At 36.0% G+C, this 24478-nt stretch overlaps 1 protein-coding gene across 4 annotated transcripts; it reads right to left on the bottom strand.

Moving 5' to 3' along the window:
* Nucleotides 1-4790: 4790 nt before the first annotated feature.
* On the bottom strand, nucleotides 4791-11223 carry LOC104113260 (BTB/POZ domain and ankyrin repeat-containing protein NPR1-like). 4 transcript variants are annotated; one of them, XM_070174835.1, is made up of 7 exons: nucleotides 10948-11223; nucleotides 10812-10870; nucleotides 10603-10724; nucleotides 9817-10486; nucleotides 7480-8236; nucleotides 5754-5951; nucleotides 4791-5299 (listed from the first exon to the last, which is right to left on the bottom strand). In XM_070174835.1, the coding sequence occupies exons 4-7, from the start codon at nucleotides 10339-10341 to the stop codon at nucleotides 5064-5066; spliced, it is 1716 nt and encodes a 571-aa protein (XP_070030936.1). In that variant the 5' UTR covers nucleotides 10342-10486; nucleotides 10603-10724; nucleotides 10812-10870; nucleotides 10948-11223; the 3' UTR covers nucleotides 4791-5063. The 4 variants fall into 4 exon arrangements, with proteins under 4 accessions (XP_070030936.1, XP_070030934.1, XP_070030933.1 ...); XM_070174833.1 differs by having other exon boundaries at nucleotides 10603-10703; XM_070174832.1 differs by having other exon boundaries at nucleotides 10603-10703; nucleotides 10812-11223.
* Nucleotides 11224-24478: the final 13255 nt, after the last annotated feature.

The raw sequence follows: 24478 nt of genomic DNA, 5'->3' as shown, positions 1-24478 counted from the left end.
ATCTGATTTGGTACTACTTATTTACATGTTTCAATCTCTTCTTTCTACAATTGCATGTCAAAAAAAAGATAGTAATATTAAATTAATGTTCAAGCTTTTATAACATTGGCCCGTGCTAAACGCGGGCCAAAATTTATCTAGTACATTAATACAAGAGAAAACTATCCTCTATAGCCCTTCAAATTTTTATTAGCTCATGTTTTCCCCCATGTACCCGAAATAGCCTTTAGACCCAATTTATTGACAAGTTATAGCCACTATTCCCAATATACTTCCACTATCTTTCAACCACCTGGTACTCCTCTCTCTCTTCTCATCTCCTCCAATCTTCAATCTTCCATCTTTACCTTTTTTCTTATCTTTCCCTTATTCACTCCCTCCTTTTTTTTTCTTCTCCTATAGCGATACCAATACACGTTTTTATTTTTTTTCTCTTTTTTTTTGCGATTTCCTCCTCTTTTACTTAGATACAGAAAAATCTATCTTCTTTGAGTAATTTCTGAAAAAATTCTGGCGGTAGTTGCCACTTTCTTCGCTTTCTGTCCACTTTCAGATATAGTATTGCATGATATTTTTTCGGATGACTTTTGCAAGAAGATGAGAAATAAAAAATAAAATAGCCGCTGCCGGAGAAAAGCTTTTTCTGGCCAAGTTCGGTGTCCTCCATTATCGTCAGCGCTCCTTTATTTATACACTATGTAATCAGTATATAATAATTATAATATAGTGTATAATTAGTGTGTATACATTATACACTAATGATACATTTATTATACACATATTATACAAAACGAGACGTGAAAGATTACGGTGACTATGGTGAGTGTTGAAAATACTGAATATATTATGTATACACATTTATATGAAAGGTGTATGTACACTGATATATAACACATATACATTATACAAATTCAATGTTCATATAATTTTGTATATAAAGTGCATATATATATATATATATATATATATATATATATATATATATATATATATATATATATATATATATTGTTCGACAATGTATAAAAAGTGTATATACACTTTATACTAGTGTATAATGTGTATAGTACGTGTAAAACTTATACATCACCTTCTTCCTCTTCTTATATCATGGGTATTTTTGCTTATGTAATATTATATTTTTCTAGATTTGATCACTAAAAATTTAATTTTTTTAGTAAAAGATAATAAATAAATAAAAAAAAGGGGGATTTGGGTGGTTATGGAGAAGACGGTTGGGTTTAATGGAATTTTGGGCCGAAAGGGTAGATTTTGACGGGGATTTCACTAGGTTTGAAGGATTTTTGGGGTGATTTGACGGAATTTTAAATATTTTGATTAGTAATATTAAGTGTAAAAGAAAGTTGCATTAAGGAGTCAGAGTCTTCGCTAATTTTTTGGGTTTCATTTACTAGCTTTTATAATTGATTTTGGATTATGAATTGTATACCTTATTTTATGGCTTAAATGATCTTTTTCACCGAGTGGCGATAAATGATCTTTTTCTCTTAATACAAAGCCAAAAGGGAAGAATGAGAAAATGAAGCTGACAACAAGAAGTAAAGAATAACGAAATTTTTGGTCAAAATGGAATTTGAATTGCAATTGTTACAGGTAAAAATAACTTTCAATGCCCAAGTCCCGTCTCCCCTCCCCTCCCCCCCCCCCCCCCGCTCATTTGTGACTACAGGGGAAAGTCTTCTATTAGCTTTATTTTAACAAAGGATTTTTTCGTTTCTATACAATATTTGAAATTTATTTATCAAAATTGTTCTAATTTTGTATATTACCCGCCCTAAACAAGGATTACTTACAAATTATACACATTCCACCTTAAAAGTATCATAATCCATTATTAGTGCCTTCAATCAACGGATTTAGTTACACCCTTTCCTTTTTTTCTCTCCTCTCTCCCCTTTTTTCTCCAGACCGAACTTATATTTAGAGATTTATGCTTGATAACTGTTTCAAAATACATTCGTCAAATTCATGAGATACTGCTGAAGTTGTCGTCTTTCTTTTTTTGGGTCTTTTTTTCTCTTTATTTTGATGGTGGATTTAATAATGGAATAGGATTTCTGACGAAATTTATGCTGACTACTTGCCATAAAACCTTTTGTTTATTTTGTGAAAGTCTCGGTCAAGTGGTAGCGCAGCAGATTAAGGATTACTTACAAATTATACACATTCCACCTTAAAAGTATCATAATCCATTATTAGTGCCTTCAATCAACGGATTTAGTTACACCCTTTCCTTTTTTTCTCTCCTCTCTCCCCTTTTTTCTCCAGACCGAACTTATATTTAGAGATTTATGCTTGATAATTGTTTCAAAATACATTCGTCAAATTCATGAGATACTGCTGAAGTTATCGTCTTTCTTTTTTTGGGTCTTTTTTTCTCTTTATTTTGATGGTGGATTTAATAATGGAATAGGATTTCTGACGAAATTTATGCTGACTACTTGCCATAAAACCTTTTGTTTATTTTGTGAAAGTCTCGGTCAAGTGGTAGCGCAGCAGATTAATATGGTTAAAAATGAAAGAACACATATGAAGAAATAGCCAACGACTAGCTAGAAAACTCGAAACTTGTGTTGAAGTTCTGTTCTTGCGCAAACATTGCATTATGCTATAGCTAGTGTATTTTAAAGACTGAAATTTTCGGACAACCAGGAGAAGGTAATGTCTCCAAAAGCCGGCGACGAAAAACCTACATCGAATATTGCAGCTAAACAAAATTTAGTATCTCCTCGGACTTCTGAGAAGATAAAATCAACTGAGAAAAGAAAAATACATGGTACATTAACATACAAATTAAAAATAAATTTCGTACAACTAATTATATATTATACAACTTATTTACAACTTATCTACAACTTTCATACATTATTTCTACCCAGTTAAATACAACTACAATATCATACAACTTAAATATAATTTTTATACAAATTTTATACAATATGTCTTTTGTATATATTTTGTCTGTGGTGTGTGCTTCTTCCTCTCTAAAATTCCAATCAAAACTTATTCTATTAATACAATTTTGATACAAATCAACAACTTTATGTAAAAAGATAGTATTGATAACTTAAATACAAATTTTATACAATAATTCATATATTATACAACTTTTTTTCAACTTTCATACAACAATCAAATAAATAAATATATATATATATATATATATATATATATATATATATAACTACAACAAAATACAATTTACATATAATTATAATATAATTTTACTACAATTTCATAAGTATATTGTATGTCATGTGTTCTTCTTTTTCTTCTTCTTCTTTCAATCTGAAATTCAACCAAAATCAAGTCTAATCTTCACCAAAATATCCTCAAAATTGAGATATAAACTCCAAACAATATTTTCAATTGTTTTGCAACAACACCCAATCCAAACAAATAATGATTTTTGAAAATCCACATTATTTCAAAGCTTTTAAGCTTTTTAATGGTTGTCAATGGTGGAGAGTCAAACACCTTCAAAATTTATTGATTGACAATTTCAATTTGAACACTAATTGTGCAACATGAAAGAAAATTGCTAAGTTAAAACGATTCAAATCCATTGATGAATTCCATTAAAACTCTATACAACAAGAAAGCATAAAAAACAGAAAACATCAAATAAAGAAAAATTGGGGGAAAACAGAGAAGGAGAGTAGAGAGACGAAGAGAGAGATAGAGACAGAGAGAAAAAGAGACTGGGAGAGAGTAGGCAAGTATAAATAGATAAGGAAATAATTGATATTCCTTATTCAATTCCTAATATAAAGGGATACTCATTTAAAACTTATTTGTATATAATTGGTAAATTGTATATAACCATGTAATTAAATTAAAACTTGAGTAAGGAGGGTAATAAGGTTTCAAATAGTGTATAGGAAGGTAAAAATCCCAAAATAATTTTCAGGTTATGTACAACTTGGACCACATCGGGTAAGGGCTTGAAATGTGGGCCACTTTCGGATGAATTGTTGGCCCAAGTGATAAGGCCTGCAACTCTGATAATCTTAAGGAAGAGGATCAAAACGTTTAATTTATGAATTCAGATATTAATAACCAAATACATTTAAATAAAATGTACATAGCAAGAAACTAAACAAAGAGCATAGGTCATTATCTTCATAATTGAACGTCAAGAAAATATTTCCAAAATCGTATTAATACTATTATTTTGTAGAGATTTTACTAAATTAAAAAAAATTTAAATATCATTTTTTTAATGTGATAAAGGATGTCATATAGATTTGGACCAAGAAAAGATACATGTTTTCTCATTTTTCAAGATTAACATATTTTCCTTGTAACTGACATGATTAGAAACTAAATAAAAAACATATATGACCCTCTCTTGAGCATGTTTCGAGAACTAGTAAGAGAGATTAAGTGAATAAACGGATTGTTTTTCTCTACTTAAATTTAAACTCTTACACAAGATTAGATCATACAATTCTGTAAGTTACTTGAAGTAATGTGTCATCTGCATAATAATTAACAACCTTAAACTCAATTCTGCTTAATGTATGCCTAAAAACTTGCCCAACAAAATTATGAAAACAACCAAACTGAATATTGGAACACAGGGATAAGCTTGTTAAGGAGAATGCAAGAGGAGGGTACTGCTGTAAAGAGACCGTGTAACATTTAGCTCCACTAAATGGTCTGAGGTGGTTCAATTGAATTCCCTTTGTCAAAACATTATTCTACACATATCGGGGAAAAAGAAAAGCTTTTTTGTATAGGCATGGATTATTTAATCTCAAGTGTGGAATCTCCTTGTTAGATTTTCTAACTCCAACATGGTTAACATTCATCAATTCAGAAGTGAGGACAAAAAAGTGCAACAAAAGACCATTCCTACTCCGACCTTTCTTTTCTATCCCCCCTACCCCTCCCAAATCCCTTCTTTTTATCTCAAAATTTTGAGATTAAACCTTTTTACAACATGGTAGCCTCTAATGGCTCACAGATGATGCATGTTTACTAGGACTTACTATAAAAAAGAAGCTGCCAAAAATAATAACCAAAACATGAAGAGGTTCCTACTTTTTTCTCTTATTACTCTTAGGAGAAGATGTGGAGGATGATGTTGAGAAGCCTGCCCAGTGATTTTGAGCTTTGTCTTTGTTGAATGCCTTCTCGAAATCATCCTTAAGTTGTTCATAACGCATTTTCTTCGATCTTTGTTCCTCAGGTGTGCCACTTTCCAGCGTCAAAGGATTTAGCATTTTGTCCAGAATGTCTGAGCAATTAGGGAAAAAACGTCGACCTGTATCCACTGCCATATTTGGGAGAAAAAGACAGCATTGAGAAAGAACTTATCGAAATATTGGGAAAGTGGACAGCCTTAGTTACATTCATTTATCAAGCCTACTGGAAGAAATATTGATAAACACATTTCAATAGATTCAAACAGATTCAAACAGATACATATGCCTGCATACAGTTAAGCTTTTGCCTTTTGAAGCCTAAATAAACGGAGAAAAGTGGAAATGGAAATTTAATAATAAGTTGTATAACTTCTTTTTCTTAAAGCAAAAAGCATAAACAAAATAGGCTAGCCTACACTTGTATAATTTAGTGAAACCTAGAAAGAAAGAAACAAAGGTTTTCATACATTATGTACATGAAAGAACATATTCAAAGGCTTATGACAAACATAAGGAATTAAAATTAGTTCCATTTTAAGTTTTAGGAATTCTTCCTCCTTTAAATAAGGTCCCTGCAATTACCTGTTTTCTGCAGGGCTTCCAGTCGCTCTTGGAGTCCTTTTACCTTTTCAGGTGGAAATTCATTCAAAACAACCCCTGTCAGATCTCCACATAAGTTATTTATTTCTGAAAGGCCAGTAAACTCCGAGGTCGAATCAACATGTGCTATATCCATGGCCAGCTTGGCTTCTATGGGAAACATCATGCGTGCCATTGCCACTGGAACAAAACACTAGTTAGGCAACACTAGGATCAAGAACATAGATGCAGGGAAATAAGAGTGCAAAGAATGAACACCATCAAACAGATTTTTCGCATCTATCTGAGATAAACCCCATCACTTTTTTGGTGCGAGGTTTATCTTGATATCTGGAACTTAAATATAAAGTATCAGACAAGGGAAGTATCAACAAAAGGAAAGCTTTTCATCTACCCAAAAAGTGAAATGAACAAAGAAAAAGGAAATGTGACTCCTTTGTGTCTTAGAAGTTTTTCTGGCTAAAATGAAAGCTGCTACTTAAAATTGGCTTCTTGAGGGAAGAGTTTCGAACTGCACCTATCTAACTATCAGGGCTAAGGAAACTAAAAAGAGCTTCCACAGTATAAGAGATATGTTAGCTGCTGCTTCAATTTGAACATGTATAAGCAGCACAAATGTGTAATAGCATCTTGTACCTCTCTCCTTTCCAACCCAACTCCACACAGAAATAGACGGGAAAAACATGGCGCAAAGTGTAGGAAAGTGGTGTTTCGATTCATCATGATTTGGGACTGAAAGGCAGCATAAGTGCCTAGGATTTGGGCAACAAATTCTTGTGTCACATCCAGCACATGTCCAAAAGGTTATAACTTCATCTAAATGAATTCTCTGTCCAATAGTCTTGAACACGGAGACAGGAAATTTTTCTTATAAAGAAACAAAAGGAAAATAGTGTGGGAACAATTTGCGGCAATACCAAGTGAAAGAAACTTAGCTATTAAATCTACACTATCCCGAAACTATTCTATCAAATACATATTTTAGAGGATAGTAGCAAAATACTCTTTATCTTGCATATTCTTGAGATTACTAAGGAAGTAAAAGAATAGTATTAATTCACATCAAATTGCAATACAAGATGGCTAATATTCGAAAAGGCACGTATGCTACTTAATTTTCTCTTAGTTTTAACCATCTAGTGATAGATTTTGACAGCTATAAACACTATTACTGCGCACTGAACATTGATGAAACGGATAGCTGGAATAAACAGATAAATGGAAATCGTAATAGATTTACAACAGTTCTCTTAAATGTACTAGAATAAACTTGAAGACATGTGTCTAATGTAATCTAGGCTTAAATTTTTCCACTGTTAAGGCCACTAATAATCTGGAAAGTTGAAAAGTATAGTTCCAGTGGAGTTTACAGAACTTACGACGAAAGAAAAGAGCCGTAAATGACATTTTGCATGAAAGAAGTTTCAAACTAGGGCACCATCTGAAGACATAATGGTATAAAATAAGCAAGACATACCTTCTTTTTGCTTTTCTTTCTCTTCTGTTTCTTTTCTTAGTGTTCTTTTCTTTGGGGGGATGTTGCCAAAGGAGGAATGAACTATATTACTTGATGAAAAGAAGTATTTCATGTTGGAAAAGCTTTATATCAATAATAAAGGAGGGCTGAAATGGTTCTAGCTAAAACGAATCCTGACTAACACGCTGAAGATGTGAACATAGAAATTTTATTAGAGTTAAACTAAGGTACCTCGATTTTCTAAGAGTAGCAGCATCGCGAGTAATTCATCAGCCACCTCGGATGATGATGTAGCTATGTTTCCAATCATTGGATTCCTATTCATCTCTCTCTCCAAAACATCAATGCATAATCGGTCTTTATTAGTTATCTGTCCCTCTTTTGCTGTCTCATTATAATCCTTTAGCCGAGTCACCCTCAAACAAATGGATAGTGCTGTAAGTCCATCCAGTGTCGTATCTAAGGCAGATGCTCCTTTGTCAAGTAAACTCATTATTATTGATGGTTCCATACGTCTAGCACCAATATGAAGGACCGTATATCCTCGGGAGTTACGAAGATTGACATCAGCTATACCCAGCTTGAGTACCTCATTTACAACCTTAGAGTTACAATAGGCAGCTGCATAATGAAGAGCACAAGCATCATTTAAAGTGACATTAGACTCTCCCAGGAGTAACTTCAGCAATTCAATGTCGTCGGACTCTAGAGCCTTGAGAATCTTCCTAATTCTCTTCTCGTGTAGGGAACCACCTTCCATTATCACGTCTTGTTCAATCACTATTTGGGACTTAAGGCGGCGTGCATTTATATCGATCAAAACTTTGGAAGGAAGTTCTTTCTCAAGAGTAAAAATTTCCAAGTCAGATCGTTCCACCTTCTGCACACAGTGCTCTAAAAGTAGGCCCAGTGAGCAGTGGAAGGCCACTAAAAGTATAGGAATTACATCATCCACTGTAGCCTCATCAACAAGATTGATAAGACGCCGCTGCACATGCAAAAATCCCAATCAGAACTTGTATAATGCAATAGAAAACATAACATACTTAGAAGCAACACAAATCTCATGAAAAGGTGCTCTGCTTTCTTTTCAACTGGTATGAGTTCAATAACCTAGCTCCTTCAAATTAATGCATGGTTATTACTCTCAAGTTCCAGAGGCGGATCCAAGATTCGAAGGTGGCAGGTGCCACATTTTCTTTAATATACACCTTATATTGACTATAGAGTTTGTTTGGAATGTGTATTCGGTTCCGTTCAATCTCGTTCGAGTTTAGTCGGGTCAACTTAATAGGTTTTTGATTTGCAAATATGAACATTACATCTCTTATATCAAGAAACAAATGGAATTAACATTTTCAACAAGGAATCACATCTCTATTATTAACAACACAAGTGAAAACAATATTTCCACTAGGGGAATTACATCTTTCCCTATATATTGAAAATAAACTTGCACATGTAGATTAATAACATTTTTCATTTAGAGAATCACACTCTCTCTGTTAAAATAAATTTGCACAAGTAAAATAATATTTTCAATAAGGGAATTACACCAATTAGAATAAGAAAAAAAGACATCCTCAATAGGTAAATCACACAATTACATCCCATAAATAAATGCAGAACTAGATAAACTACAAGTCCCCAAGTTCCGAACTTGAGCCTTACACGCAAGAAAAGCTTTCAAAAAGGCTTTCCAGCATGACACCTTTGTCTAGTTTGAGACTGCGTGTGGAAGGATTAGATATTTAACGTTGTTAAAGAAAACTTCAACATATGTATATAAAAAATTTGCCAACCTTGCAGGTGCCATGACACCCCTACCCTACAAGGTAGTTCCAATCGCACATATAGTGGACAGAGTGCTAGGCAGGTCCAGTCAGGATGATAATCAAATGTGCAATTACTTAAAATTGCCGTGCTTCACTCATCCTTTTGGACTAAATCTGCTGCAACTTTTTATGAATATATATAACAGTAACTATACTTGAAGAATACTTATGTTCTATCCAAATCACTAAGCTGACATGCATAAACTTGTACTTTATTAACTGTCATAGAATTTTCACATCATAATGTGTCAGCATATTCATCTGTCTATAAATGGACGCTCAGAGCTAGTAAATCTGATTTATGATGCAGTATTGAATAAATGACTTAGCAGACAATGAAGAAATATTGGAAATTTCACTATAAAAAATATTTTTGAGCAGCCCAAATTGTGATTCAATATTGAATAATAGATGAAGCCGTAAACTTTTAGTTATGCAAAGGTGATGGTTTCCATTTATTTTGTCGAAGTGATATGTTTATTTATAAGCTGCTTCACTTGGTAAAACAAAGACACATTCCTTCACATCAGCATTTTCAGCTTAAATCATCTACACAATGACCAAAGAACAAGCTGAAACATGGTGTCTTAGTCAAGCATTTTCAGGCATGCTGACCACATTTTTCACTTTAGAACAACAGTGTCCCAAGGATAATTCTATGACAGTCTTAAGAACTAATTCAGTGCACATTACATTTATTACGTATATGGATTTAAGAGATAGCTATGCTTACCTGAACAGCCTTGACAAGTTCTTTAATTTGAAAAGTGGCACAAGCATACATGAGTTCCACAGCATAATTAACGGCAGGGCGGCAAGCATCATGAGTACAAGTGATATCAACGCAAGTTGAAACTTCCGGAGGAGGAGACTTAAGCTTTCCCGTATACAAATAATTTAACAAGACCATAAATGCTTCATAACCAATTGAGCCACAAGGCACCAAATCCTTCAGTAAATACTTAGGTTTTCCTTCCTTCACAGAATTCTCATTCTCCTTAAATTTTTTATGGAAAAACTGACTTCGTGCAGCAAGAATACAGCGATTCACACCGACAGTGATTCCATCAACAACTATCTCTGCATCACTGTAGTCATATTCAGCATTAAGCACGAGCTTTTCGAGACTACCACTTAGCTTACTCAAGCTCAGCAGATCAAGACATGTCCCTGGTTCGTAGTGGCTGCAGTCCCCATTTGATTCATAAGAGGATGAAGCAAAACTCCAAGATGATGAAAGTTCACTGCCATTGTCCATAATTCAAACTTAATTCTTTCTTGTTATCCAAAATGGCAAGAATCCCTAAGAGAGCAAGAATATCCTCAAAGACTAATAAAAAACATTATGGAAGTTCAATCTTGTATCCTTGAACATAAAAGAGTTATTTGATCAATATCCGGTCCTGTTTCAAAAATAACTATTTAATCCAAGTAACAAAATAGTTAATGGTAACTTTCAAGATTCTTCAGGTAACTGAGTTAAATCCTTAAACAAGTCCAATAGAAGGCATGAACTTGCCTAAGTAAGTAGCCCCTCAAAGATTTAGTGCAGTTACTTTACTCGGGATGGAAAAGTATCAGTCTATTTGATTCCAAATCATCTCAGAACAGCAACAACACCTAAGAGAAAAGGAAAAAAGACTAAATTTTTAGTGAGAGTAATATCTAGGCAAAGAAACGTGTTCAAATAACTTGAACTCTAATACTATCATTACTATACTCAGTTACCTGGATAGGGGGCACCACTCTTCACAAGAACACCAAGAATCAATTTTTGAGCTGTCCGACTTCACAAACATACAAATACTTCAACTCAAAGCATCAAGATCTTCTAATATAGCTAAAGTCAACTAATCAATTTTACTTGATCTTGGCCAAAACCAAAAAAGAACAACTGGCTCAGATCATAAGGATAACGAATATTCTGCCCACAATCTCACAAATCAAGAAAAGAGAATTTCTTGTTGCTCTCTCTAAAAAGCAGTTCTATGGTTGTAGAGTAATAATGAAACTGAAATAGGAGATACGGAACAAGGCAAAAAGGAATTTTGATATCGGCACTAGTATCTACTAAACTAGTGAATAGTGTACGGATATTAGCTCCTAACCACTTGATTTTGCACTTGGACACTTAACTGCTAAGACTTGGAGCGCATTTTGTGCGTATGTAGTTATGTACTATGTAGCGGTTACGAACCTCACTTGCCCGCCAACATTAGGCTGCGGGGCTTAGGATGCTTATCGGAGTATATTTTAGTTAACGGTTTGACTTATCGGTTATCAGTTATCGGTTTATAAATATATTAATTCGATAGTTATCTAATAAGATATCAGACAAATTGATATCGGATTAGTGATTATTGAGCGGTTATCGACTAAATCTAATAAACAATAAAAATTAAGTTGAGAATTAAAGATAAGGACAAATTTGTAAAGCATCACATCTGCTCATATGTATGTATAGTTTACCTATCCAGTTGATTGATACTGTGCCAATACTGTTTGTCATGCATTTATGTTTTATGTCAAAAATTCCTAGTGATTTAGCTTGACCTTGATTTCCCACTTGAGCTAACAAAGTTTAAGGCGATTTGCACTCGGATTCTTCTTCAATTTAGCTTAAGAAAGTTGTTCTGCTTCTAACTTATCTAATCACTTAAATACCATTATCATAGGAAAATCAGACAAATCCAATCATACATACGAGATAGGAAGAAATTTTAATTAGAGATTTAGGTGATAGAGAAGAGAAAAGAGATGATTGTTGCAGGTTGAATTGAGATTCGATAAATTAGGGATTTAGAGTTTTAAATATTAATTTATATACATAGGAATAAAAGTACAAATATAAAATTTTAACGGGTTAACGGTTTATCCGATAAAAAAATTAAATAATCCGTCTCCAAACCGTAAAGCCGTCAATAATAAAATTTTAATCTGTTCACCAATCATTACCTCGATAACCCGATACCAATAAGCCAGTAAGTCATTTTTGCGATTCGGTTAACTGTTACGATTCGATTTTTGAACGGCAGCGGGGCTGACACAGTTGGCGGCTACGGAATTGCCTTTTCAATTTGACTGTACCAATGGTGTTGTTCTGCTGGTTATCTCCAGAAAGTTTTTATGTTATTAATTAAAATTACACATTTTTATCTCAATTTTATCATTTTGGCACGTCAAATTGTGAAATAAGAATACGAATTTTATTTGTTACATAAATACCAAACTTTAATACTCCTATAATTTAAATACAAAATTCTCATATTTAAAAAATTAAGATGAAAAGAATCATAGAGAACATGAGACAACATTAAAGGTATGTCGGTAAAAACAAGTTTCTTAAAAATAGCAAAGTGACTTTTCTAAGGAAAGCGGGGAAAACAAGTTTCCACGAAGAGCTTTTTACACGCTTGATACTTTATACCTATTATTTAAAAAAAATAGCATCATTTATTATTTATTTCATAAAAAATATTTTTTTTTATTATTAACATATTATAAAACTTAAGTTCAATATCTAATAAGTTAATTGACTCACTAATACTTTTTTTTGTCCATTTCTATTCTCCGTTTCCAACATTCATCTTTTTCACTCCATTTTTGAAAATATGATGCATATGTGAATGCCACCTAAATTCAAGATGTATTGATTTATACGTCTTTTATACTTTGTATATCAAGTATCACTTTAATTCAAAATATATTTTTATGTATATAATTTTTGTATATTTATTTGTGAAGTGCCATCTTATTTTAAGATGTATTTTTAATGTATATTTCAAATATATTTTATATGCCAAGTGCCATTTTAATTTAGGATGTATTTTCTATGTATATTTATATGCCATCTTAATTAAATTTAAGATATATATTTTTATGTATATTTCACAATGTCTAAGTGTCATCTTAATTGAAGATGTATTTTTATATATTTTATATGTGTTAATTCAATGTATATTTTTTATATATACGTATTGTATATATTGACATATATTATTATCGAAGTAAGATCTTTATGTTAAGAAAGGAAGAAAGAAGGAAGAGAAAAACTTAAGAAAGATAATTAAAAAGAAAACGAATGGAACAAATTTAAAAAATATATTGGCTTCGGCAGAAAACAAAATCAAGAAGATGAAGAAAAAGAAGGAAAGCTAATAGATAAAGAGAAAAAAATGCATTATTTTTGTACAAAGAATTATTGACTTTCCATTCAAATTGCTTATGTTTACGGATTAATAATTAATATTCCTATTTTAATGAAACTGTGTGCTACAAATATAAATATTTTACTGGGTTTCATGCTAAGAAATTATTATATATCTTTTAAATTGTGTAAAGTTTCGCTTTCATAAATAGTAATTCATGATAACTACTATGGAAAAAGGACAAGTACCCTCACATCGAATTTTTAATTACATATTATATTTTTTAGGAGTCTTATTATCCCCTTGAAATTTTTCAAAGTAATACCTTGAAATGTCAACCAATTCTATGTGAGCAGGTAAAACACACTCGCCACATTTATATTTCTTTTCTTTTTTTAAAAAAAGCCTTTTTTCATTTATTTTTTTTGTTCTCTATCTGTTTGCCGTCTTTCTTTTCCTCCTTTTCTCTTCTTTTTCACCATTCCTAGTTTCTGGTTCTCTTCTAGTAAGAAAATCAAAGCCAGAAATTGCTTTCATCTCTTCTCAAATAAATTCCTTATAGAACTCTTAAAAATGAGTAATATCAATATTTCAAACCCCCACCTTAAATATTTCAAATTCCACTCTCTCTATTCAACCAATTTTTCAGTAAAATGCAAAGAACAATGGTGTTTGGCTTAATCTTTTGTAACCGAGTTGTCAATCATTCATCAATTTTTTAAAACGCAGGTTGTTTTAATGGTGTTAAGCTCGTTTATGTTGCAGATTTTTGCGATTAAGATACGACTTTTTTCAAAATTTTCAACGGTATACTATTTTCCACGTTCAAAAGCTTCATAGGGTAATGAGCCCCCCATAAATAAAGTATGTAATTAAAATTTCAATTTTAGTTGGAAGGATACTTATGCATTTTCCCTAACTACTATCTCCTCCCATCCCAATACCCCACCCCCTCACCCCTGCATAAATGCTTTGGGATAATAATTTTTGCTCACTTATTAACACCATAAAATTAAAAAAATCACTTATTATTTTTTGGAAAAATTTTTATTCGTACCAAACACACCCTAACTTTCAAAGTTTACCCGTTTCTAAAAAAAAAATACTTTTATGAAATTCTGGAGGTGCATTATACTTTACCGTACCACAAACGGTAAATCATTTGGAAGTAATTGCCACTTTTGTTGGCATTGTTCTACAGTCTAATTTTCAACTGAATAAATGTTGGAATAACATGCACTATGAAAAATAATATCGAGAATATCCTCAGAAAAAATATGAAATGAGAAGTTCCTTAAGGGCAGCCAAATAGACAATAGTTTTGAGTAGACGGTCAATGACAGAAAGGTTACAATTTCAAATAAAATCATATTGTCATGAATTCAAAGTTTATACATCTTTGCTCGGTGAAAATATCATGTATGCATAAGTGTTTCTCCTCTTTGCTATGGTAATTATTGGTTAGTTAAGCCTATCTAGTATTCCCTCCTTTCTCATTTAGTATCATGTTTCGTTTTTTTTAAGAATCGAACTACATAAATTTTGATCAATATTTTAATATATATTTAATCATCATATTAATATGAGAAGAATTACAAATTAATACTTTTCATATATTTTTCAAATATATAAAAATTAATTTTAAAAAATTAGAATAATATAATCTAATTTAACTTCAAAAATGAATTAAGTTGACTATTGAAAAGTAAACGCGACAAGTAAATAGGGACAAGGAGAGTATAAGGAAATGTAGAAAAAGTTACGAAAATTAATGGCATATTTGAGCCAGGGGCGTATATACCTGGTCCTATACGGTGTCACGGGACACCGCTTCATCGAAATTTTTCTCTAGATATGTATAATAAAAATTAAAATATTGAGGATAAATGTAAAAGATGATACCGCTTATTATTATAGTAATTCATTTCTTTGTTCATTTGTTCAAATCATGACATCACTTATGAAAAACTTGCTTACGCCACCAATTTGAGCACGAAACATTTATCTGCCATTTTGAACACTGAGTTATTATTCATAATTAGTGGTTTGTCCGTGAATTTTGGGATTTTAAGTGAAATATTATTTATTCCTTTAACTTGATTTAACCTATTCAAGTGACCGAACAATCTACTTTGACACTTTGGCGGAGCAAATTTTTACCATAATATTGTAGCTCTTTCAATCAATCCAAGTTCTCATCTTACAAATTGAGTAGTGACTCGTTATTTGGTCAATCTTAATATAATCAAGTTTTAGACAAGTAGGTTATTAACATATTTGACTGAACCTTGTTTTAATTAGGGGTGGGCATAAAATCCAAAAAATCGAATTTCGAACCGAACCGAACCGAATTAATTTGGTATTTCGGTATCGTTTTATTTGGTATTTCGGTATTTCGGTATTTTTTGGTATAGAATTTTTGGTATTTCGATACGGTATTCGGTATTGAGTTTTTGATATGTCGGTATACAGAAATACCAAAATATTTTGAGTTCAAACTCACATCTATTTCTATTTTCCAGCCCAATAAGCTTAAGCCCAACACCCCTAATTCCCTGTGTAACCTTGAATTATGCTGCTCGTTAGATGCTGGCCTGTTGCTTGTTAGAAATTTAAAATGATTTCCTTTTAATGAATTCTGCTGTTGGCCTGCTGTTGCAAACTTGCAATTGCAATTGTATTGGTTGCTCATGCTTCTTATCAAACTTTTTGGCCTTCTTGCTTAGATAAAGTGTATTTCCTAAGGCTTACTTCATATGTTATCACTATGGATAGAATGTTTTAAGTTATGGATGATGAGAATTGAGAAAGGAACTTTATTTACATAAAAGAAAATGCAGCAATGCCTTACATTGGAGAAAGTGTCGCTTAATATTCTTCTTCAATCACTTTATACCTGCACCACGGTTGTAAAAGGGAACGATTTGGCTCAACATGAGATCAAATCGGTTTTGCTGAAAAAATTTGGTGAAACCCTTACAGAGGGGCCTTGACATGGTATTCTCTCTTACCCAAGCATTCAATTGACTCTTTTGAGAAGCTTGCAGATTCATTCATTAAGGCCCATGTCGGAGCAAGAAAGGTTCAAGCCAGAAAGGCGGACATATTCAGGCTTGCGCAGGGTGAGTCCGAACTATTGTGAGAGTTCGTAACCCGGTTCCAGAAAGAGAAGATGCTTCCACCGGCTGTACCAGACAAGTGGGAAGCAGAAGAATTCACAAAAGGTTTAAATTCGTGGAGCTCCGACGCTTTCCAAAAACTGAAGAAAAGCCTGCTCTAGTTTCAAGAAACAACATGGGCAGATGTCCATAACTGCTATGAGTCTAAAATAAGGATAGAAGACAATTAGCTCGGGTTCCCAGTATCAACCAAGGGACGAGATCGAACCAAAACTAGGATAAAGTTGAAAGGGACTTTGATGCGGATCGACGGTCTTCTAGAGGCCGGTTTTTGCCGTATGAAAGAACCGAAGGTCGGAACAGCAAAGGGTTTTAGTCATTTGATAGGTTTTCTCCCGATAGAAGATCCGATCGAGGCCATAGCAGCAGATCGTTACAAGAGAAGGAGATACTAGGGGCCCGAGACTCCGCATATCCTAGGTTATCATATTACAACTTCAACATCAACTTAGTAGAGTTGGTATCGGCGATGAGGAATATCAAAGAAGCACGGTTCCCCAAGCCAATTCGGTCTGACCCTAGCCAGAGGGATCCCAAATTTTGGTGTGACTATCATAGGACTCACGACCATAGAACTGGGGACTATCGGCATCTACGTGAAGAGGTGGCAACATGGTTAAAAGCATGGACATCTCAGGGAATTCTTAAGTGACGGAGCCAAGAACAACTATGGCCAAAGCCAGGACAATGTCGAGCCTTCGAAGGTAGTCGAAGGCTCCCCTCGTTGACTATCAACATGATTTTCGGAGGGAATCAAGTCAAAAATGTGATTTTCTCAGCGGACAAGAAAACAAAGATATCAGTGACTCACAACAAGAGACTCCGGGAAGTCGCGAAAGATGATATCACCTTCACGGAGGAAGATCCTGACGGACTTTTATTGCCACACAACGATGCTTTGGTAATCTCTCTCAATGTTTTATATTTCAAAATTAAACGTGTTTTGGTTGACCCAGGAAGCTCAGCCAACATCATCCAATGGAGAGTGCTGGAGAAAGCAAAGCTGATCGGAAGCATCATTCTGACAACTAAACTCTTAGCTGGATTCAACTTGACAAGTGGGACAACCCAATGAGAGATTTTGTTACCCACGAACACCGAAGGATTGATCAAAACCACTATATTCGAAGTGGTATGTGGCAATATAGGTTACAATGTAATCCTCGGAAGGCCGTGAATACATGAGATGAAGGTTGTGCCCTCAACATATCATCAATTGTTGAAATTCCCAACCCCGGAAGGAATCAAACAGATAAGAGGAGATCACCCGGCGTCAAGGGATATGAACACGGTAACTGTTTCCAGCAGCAAGGAGAAGGAGCCCACCAAATAGCAATTACAAGAATCGATGCCTTCTCCCTTTCCAAAGGAAGACGATAAAGGCAAGGATTCATCGCAATCCCATCAAGTGCTGGGATATTTTGAGGTACCGAAGGAGACGGATGCGACCAAGTCCACTATAGAAGAACTCGAGCAAATGGCCCTATTCGAAGAGTTTTTGGAAAGGAAGTTCCACTTGGGAACATGACTCAATCCCAAACTCAAGTTAGAATTTATAAATTTTCTTAAAGCTAACACAGATAGCTTTGTGTGGTCGCACTTGGATATGACAAGTATCCCATTAGAGGTGGTCGTGCACAAGCTAAGCCTGGATCCAAACTTTCCACCAGTAAGGCAAAAGAAACGCCCTATAGCGGAGGTCAGGAACAAGTTTATTAAAGAAGAAGTAATAAAATATCCAGAATGGTTAGCTAATGTAGTTGTAGTACCTAAAAAGAATAACAAGTTTAGAATGTGCATAGATTATAAGGATTTAATTAAGGTGTACCCAAAAGACTCGTTCCCATTGTGAAATATTGATCAAATGATTGATGCTACGGCCGGATACGAGTTAATGAGTTTCCTTGATGCTTACTCCGGGTACAATCAAATCAAGATGAACCCGGAGGATCAGGAAAAAACATCCTTCATAACGAACTTCGGCACATATTGCTATAATGTGATGTCATTTGGTCATAAGAACGTCGGAGCCACTTATCAAAGACCCGTTAATAAATTGTTTGAGAATCAGATAGGCAAAACTATGGAAGTATACATTGATGACATGTTAGTTAAGTCTTTGAATGCAAGAGATCATTTGGAACACCTCCAAGAGACTTTCTACATCCTGAGGAAGCATAATATGAAACTCAACCCGGAGAAATGCATTTTCGAGGTTGGTTTGGTAAATTCTTGGGGTTCATGGTGTCACAAAGAGGTATCGAGGTAAATCTCGATAAAATCAAAGTTATCGAGGATATTCCGGACCAACTGAAAAATGTAAAGGAAATACAGAGGCTGACCGGAAGATTGGCGGATCTAAGCAGATTCATCTCGAGGTCTTCTAAAAATTGCCATCACTTCTTTTCACTTTTGAAGAAGAAAAAATAATTTCAAATGTACTCCGGAATGCCAACAGGCTTTGAAAGACCTAAAAAGGTACTTATCAAGCCATCCATTAATGTCAAAATTGGGGGAAGGCGAGCAGTTATTAATATATCTAGGGGTCTCGGAAGTAGCGGTAAGTACCATTTTAGTCCGACAGGAAGAAGGTACGCAATTTCCTATTTATTATGTTAGTAAAATATTATCGGGAGTAGAGACTCACTATCCGAACCTTGAAAAGCTAGCCTTAGCTCTCGCAGTCGCCTCTCGAAAGCTTAGACCTTATTTTCAGTGCCACCTGATAGCTATGTGACAACCTTTCCCTTAAGGAATGTCCTTCACAAGCCTGAGTTGTCATGTCGTTTGGCTAAATGGGCAGTCAAAATTAATGAGTTTGACATTGAGTACAAACCTTGGATTGGGATCCAGTCACAAATTTTGGCGGACTTTGTGGCCGATTTTAATCCCGGGTTAATGCCTTTGGCTGCTAAGGAAGCAGTGCTGGTGTCAAAAACGACATCAGGAGTTTGGAATTTATTTACGGATGGATCTTCCAATGTAAAAAGGTCCGGTATTGGGGTAGTTCTAGTCATGCCCTGGGGAGAAACCCTGAGGCAGGCCATTAACTAACAATGAAGCCGAGTATGAGGCTTTGGTTGCAGGACTTGAACTGGCCCGGGGACTCGGCTCCGAGGTCATCGAGATAAAGTGCGATTCTCAGCTGGTAGTAAACCAAGTATACAGGATTTTTGACACGAAGGGAAAGCGCATACAATAGTATGTGAACAAGGTTCATGCATCGCCTGCACGATTCAGGGAATGGTCGATCATACACATTCCAAGGGAAACAAATATGGAAGCAGATGCATTGCCTTGGTCATCTACGGAGATGAAAGGATCTGACTTCGGTACTGTCGTTCAACTTTTACATTCGGTATTGGATGTGGATGGTTACCGTGAAGTCAATTCATCCAACCTAGTTTGGGACTAGAGGAATGAGTTCGTTAAATACCTTCGGCATGGAAAATTACCCGAAGACCCGAAGGCGTCCTGGGCACTACAACCCAAAGTAGCTCGTTAGTGCCCCGTGGTTGGGCAGTTATATAGAAGATCATACCAAAGACCGTTAGCTCGATGTTTGGGAGCCTCGGAGGCGGACTACATGATGAGGAAAGTCCACGAAGAAATTTGCGGGAATCACTCTAGTGCAGAGTTGTTAGTTCTAAAGCTGGTTAGGGCAGGTTACTATTGGCCCCTGATGGAGCAGGACGCAAAGACATTCGTTCAGAAGTGCGACAAATGTCAACGCCATGCGCAGTTGGTGCACCAACTAGTATAACTCTTGCATTTGGCATTGTTCCCATGGCCATTCATGAAATGGGGAATGGACATAGTCTGTCCTATGCCACGAGTCCTCAAAAAGTAAGGTTTCTTTAGTCTTTCCTCTGCCACGAGTCCTCAAAAAGTAAGGTTTCTTTTAGTTTTAACTAACTACTTTACTAAATGGGTTGAAGCAGGTCCTTACCAAAAGATTGGTGACCATGAAGAGGTCGACTTCATATGGGACCACATAATCTGCCGATTCAAAATACCGACGGAGATTGCCTGCGATAACGGACCGCAGTTCATAGGTTCCAAAGTCATAATTTTTTTGGAAGATTTGAAAATCAAGAGGATTACGTCTTCACCGTACCATCCAAGTACCAACTGACAGGCAGAATGAATCAATAAGGTGATTACCTAAAACCTTAAAAAGAAGTTAAAAGATGTTAAAGGCAAATGGCCCGAAGAGATACCAGGTATGCTATGGGCGTACCCGACAACAACAAAGTCGAGCACGAGAGAAACACCTCTCTCTCGTATATGGCGTGGAAGCTCTGATACTGGTGGAAGTTGGGGAACCAACTTTAAGGTTTTCCCGAACAAATGAAGAAGCAAACAATAAAGCACTGGTGGTGAGGCTGGACTTGCTAGACGAACACAGGGACTTGGCGTACGTGAGGATGGTTTCTTAAAATCATAGGATGGAAAGCTATTATAATCAGAGGGCTAATCTCCGCTACTTCAAAGTAGGAGACTTGATATTGATAAAGGTGACTCAGAGTACTCGGGAAGTCAACACCGGGAAGCTGGGACTAGCATGGGAAGGTCCTTACCGGGTTCCACGTATTACCGATAAAGGGTCGTACTAGTTGGAGAATCAAGATAGAGTCAAGTTGCCCAGCAATCGGAAAGTGACTCACCTCAAAAGGTATTATTGCTTTTGGATGCTACCAATACTGAAAGTATGTGCTGCACTCTTTTTGCCTTCGACTAGTTTTTATCCCAATCGAATTTTTCTGGCAAGGTTTTTAACGAGACAGCAACGGAAAGCATACTACTAAGGGAGCGACATCGGCAAAGGAAAGACCTTTAGATATCAAGGCACTAAAATTGTCACATCGATGGAAAACGACTATGTGGATGGTCAAATAAACTTTGGTTCGGTGGCAAGCTTTGGCTTCCATCACTAAAAAAGGATTATTTAACCATTCACAAGTCATTTCTACCGGTGAATCAATACCTCTAGTGTTCGAATTCGCATGCTTCACATTCGAACACTATAGGGGAATAATATCTGGTATGGCACCAGGAGTGCCACGAAAATCGGGATTACGAGAATCGGGATCAGTATTTCATCAGGACCGGGGACTGCATGATCAGCCCCATAGAAATAAGTTGTACTAGTTAGCCACATGTATTTGTAGTTTTTACTTCAGCAAATGAATGCTAGTGTTCTTTTAAAGATAGAAGGAATAAAATAAAGTCCTTTTATTTTTATCTTATTTATTGTCCAAATGATGAGTTAATTTTATCATTTGAAAGTTAATAAAAACTTTAAATGCTTGTGCCAGAATGAATAGGAATGTCCTCTTCAAGAGCACTGTAAACATAAAAGGGCCCTCTCTTATGAAACCCTCATAGTAAAGGGTTGATTGCGAAAGAATGTATGCCCGAAATCAAAAGCTATCGGATGAAAATATACCTAAAGCTTTAATCAATTAAACGCAAAGGGAATATATTTTGCACAACACTTAAGTAAAAATCCCTTATTAATTTATCAAGTGCCAAGGTCGGTGAACGATTTGGCACAATTACAAAGTACAAAAAAAAGGAAAAAAGAAGAAGAGGAAAAGAAGCTATGCATTATTACCGCCGAAGCCTGAAGGGAGAGAGGGATCTACGTTTCCCCGGTGGATAAAATCAGATCGACTATCAGTTCGGGGCTTGAACCTTCATCTTTAGTTTCTTCAATCCCCCCTTCGGTTCCCGAGTACTCGGAACCGATACTCAAAGAGTCAGTTGTAGTGGGTTGAGCTGGAAGATTTTCACGAGCAGTTAGCTCCAGTTCTCGGGCTTTGATGATACAATCATCAATATCGACGATGCCCTCTTCCAAGGTTTTTCTCCTCGTATAATATGTAGCATAAGTCTTATCAAATACGAGGGAATCCTCTTGGTCCTAGAGTTTTGCTTGGAGTCTATCTATTTCGTCCTGATGGCCATCCCTTTCGGATCTCATGGCGCCGAGGCGAGAATCAAGCTCAATAGTTGTAGATAAGTGGGTCCGATTTTTCTACATGATTCTCTTAAGCCTATCTTCCATTTTGGCCCTCTTCTCCTCGGCAACATTGGCTTCCTCGATTTTGGAGTTTCAGTCTGCCTTCAAATTTATTTGATTCTCTAAGGCAGACTCGCGCTTGGTAGCAGCATGCACATCGTCATGTAGCTCGGCTCACTTAGCCTTGGCTCTTGGAGCTTTTCGTGCAATTGAGCAGCTTCTTGATTGTGGGCCATTTTATCTTGCTCGCTCTGCTGCAACCGAGCCTTGAGCTCACTCATCTCAACACCTTTTGCCTCCAATACCGGGAGGCGCACAACAAATTAGTTCTTCTCGGCCAAAAGTTGATCATGCTCGAAAGCGAGTCCTTTCTTGTCAAGAATAAACCTATGAAGGCTTTTAGAAGCAAGAAAGTTGGCCTACAAAAAAGAATATCAAAGTTAGGATTTCCATTGAAACAGGTGAATATAAAAGAAGATACGAGGACACTAGTATGGTACTTGCGTCATGTTGTGCATGGCATTGTTTATCAGGCACTCCCCGGAAAAGGAGCACATTTTCTTCCATTCTTTCTCCAAAGCCATTGGAATTAGGTAATTCGGAAGCTCCACCATCTTGGACAAAAGGTGGCACTCTTTCAAAACCGAAAGAGTGGCACTTCTCCTCTCTCGAGGATTTGGGGAAGGGGTTGAATAATTGTACCCTAAATTCTCGTGGTCGGGAGACCAAAGAGGAGAAACACCTCTTTCTTGCTCAGATGGTACCGGTGGAGGAGTGGTAGTTGTTACCGGTGGTGAAGGAGCAGCTGGTGTCGATGGGTATAAACCCATCGGTGTGGAAGGTGAAGAAGCAGCGGTGGCAGAAGAAGTGTTGATTGTTATTGGCTCAGTGGCCGGAGATAGAAGAGGCCCAGGGTCTGAACCCCATAGACCGGAGGCAACAAAGGGGGCAAGGCAATGAGAATCAGCATTCTCGATCAAGCTCATCTCGCCCCAAACACGCCAACTTTATCCTACGTTGGATTTTTAAACTCTCCCGACTAAGCATCCAGTTGAGGTGGTGAAGATATTTTCCTCCTTTGAAGGGGAGCCTCTTCACCACTAGCCTCTCATTCATCAACGAGGGCCACTGCGACTGACTGTGTTGGTGTTTTCTTTATTTTCTTCTTTTGAGTGCCAATCGAGGAAGAGCGTCATCTTTTTGGTTACCTGTTCTCGGGATAGGGACTCCAAGAGGAGGAACCCTTGCCAGAAGCAGATCCGCGAGCTCTGCTTCGGGCAAGGGAAACTTGCAACACTCTTCTAGCCTCCTCGGGGTCCTCTAAAATGTCGATTTTTGGGCAAATGACAGAGCACTGTGGATGTCCTGTATCAAGAAAAAAATGGAGTTATCAACCTTTTTATGATATTACATGTGTTCGTACAAAGATAAAAGGAATAAGGACTCGGTTTACCATGGGTTTTGGCCTTCCACCCATATTTGGGGGCCATTTCCTTTCAACGACAGAATTCTGGTGTCGTGATTTCCAGAATTTTCTAAACCCACTGGTCTAGGACTTGAACCCGTGGTAGTTCCCATCGGGTAGCTAGAACAAAAGAAACAAGAAGATCAACAGAAAATAATTTTTTCATGAAGGAAGGAAATGAATAATCGAAAACTTACGAAAGCGATTCCACGAATTAGGAAAAGACAGAGTTGTGGCTGGGATGATGTCCCTGGTAGCAATGATGATGAATCATTCGATCCACCCACGATCGTTATCATCATCCACGCTGGTGAGAAAAGCGCGGTGGTCATGTTTGCTGAAGTTTATTATTCCCCCATGTAAAACTTTGGGAGAGTGAAGATTCATCATGTGTGCAAGGGTTAGGATTTTCCTAGTCTCCGTGCACAGTTGGCGAAGGCAAGCCACCGTCCTCCATATCTATGGGCCTACATGTGCTAAGCAGACCTGGCACCGGTGAAAAAACTCCGGTCCCCTCATTCGACCCCAGAGAGGATGGACCCAAGGTAAAAGGATACGTATAGACATACGTAAAACCC

Source organism: Nicotiana tomentosiformis, chromosome 5, assembly GCF_000390325.3.
Source record: "Nicotiana tomentosiformis chromosome 5, ASM39032v3, whole genome shotgun sequence".
In the NCBI taxonomy this organism is placed as follows: Eukaryota; Viridiplantae; Streptophyta; class Magnoliopsida; order Solanales; family Solanaceae; genus Nicotiana; species Nicotiana tomentosiformis.
Note: the sequence above shows the minus strand (reverse complement) of the source record. Positions and strands in the feature narration are given on the sequence as shown.

Bases quoted from the DNA above. Each gene is read 5' to 3' on its own strand.
- LOC104113260 (XM_070174832.1), bottom strand. From the start codon at position 10,341: ATGGACAATGGCAGTGAACTTTCATCATCTTGGAGTTTTGCTTCATCC. The intron at 5,952-7,479 runs GTACCTTAGTTT...GTTTTGTTCCAG, and splicing joins GCTACTCTTAGAAAATCGAG to TGGCAATGGCACGCATGATG. The intron at 5,300-5,753 runs GTAATTGCAGGG...CAAATATGGCAG, and splicing joins GGAAGCCCTGCAGAAAACAG to TGGATACAGGTCGACGTTTT.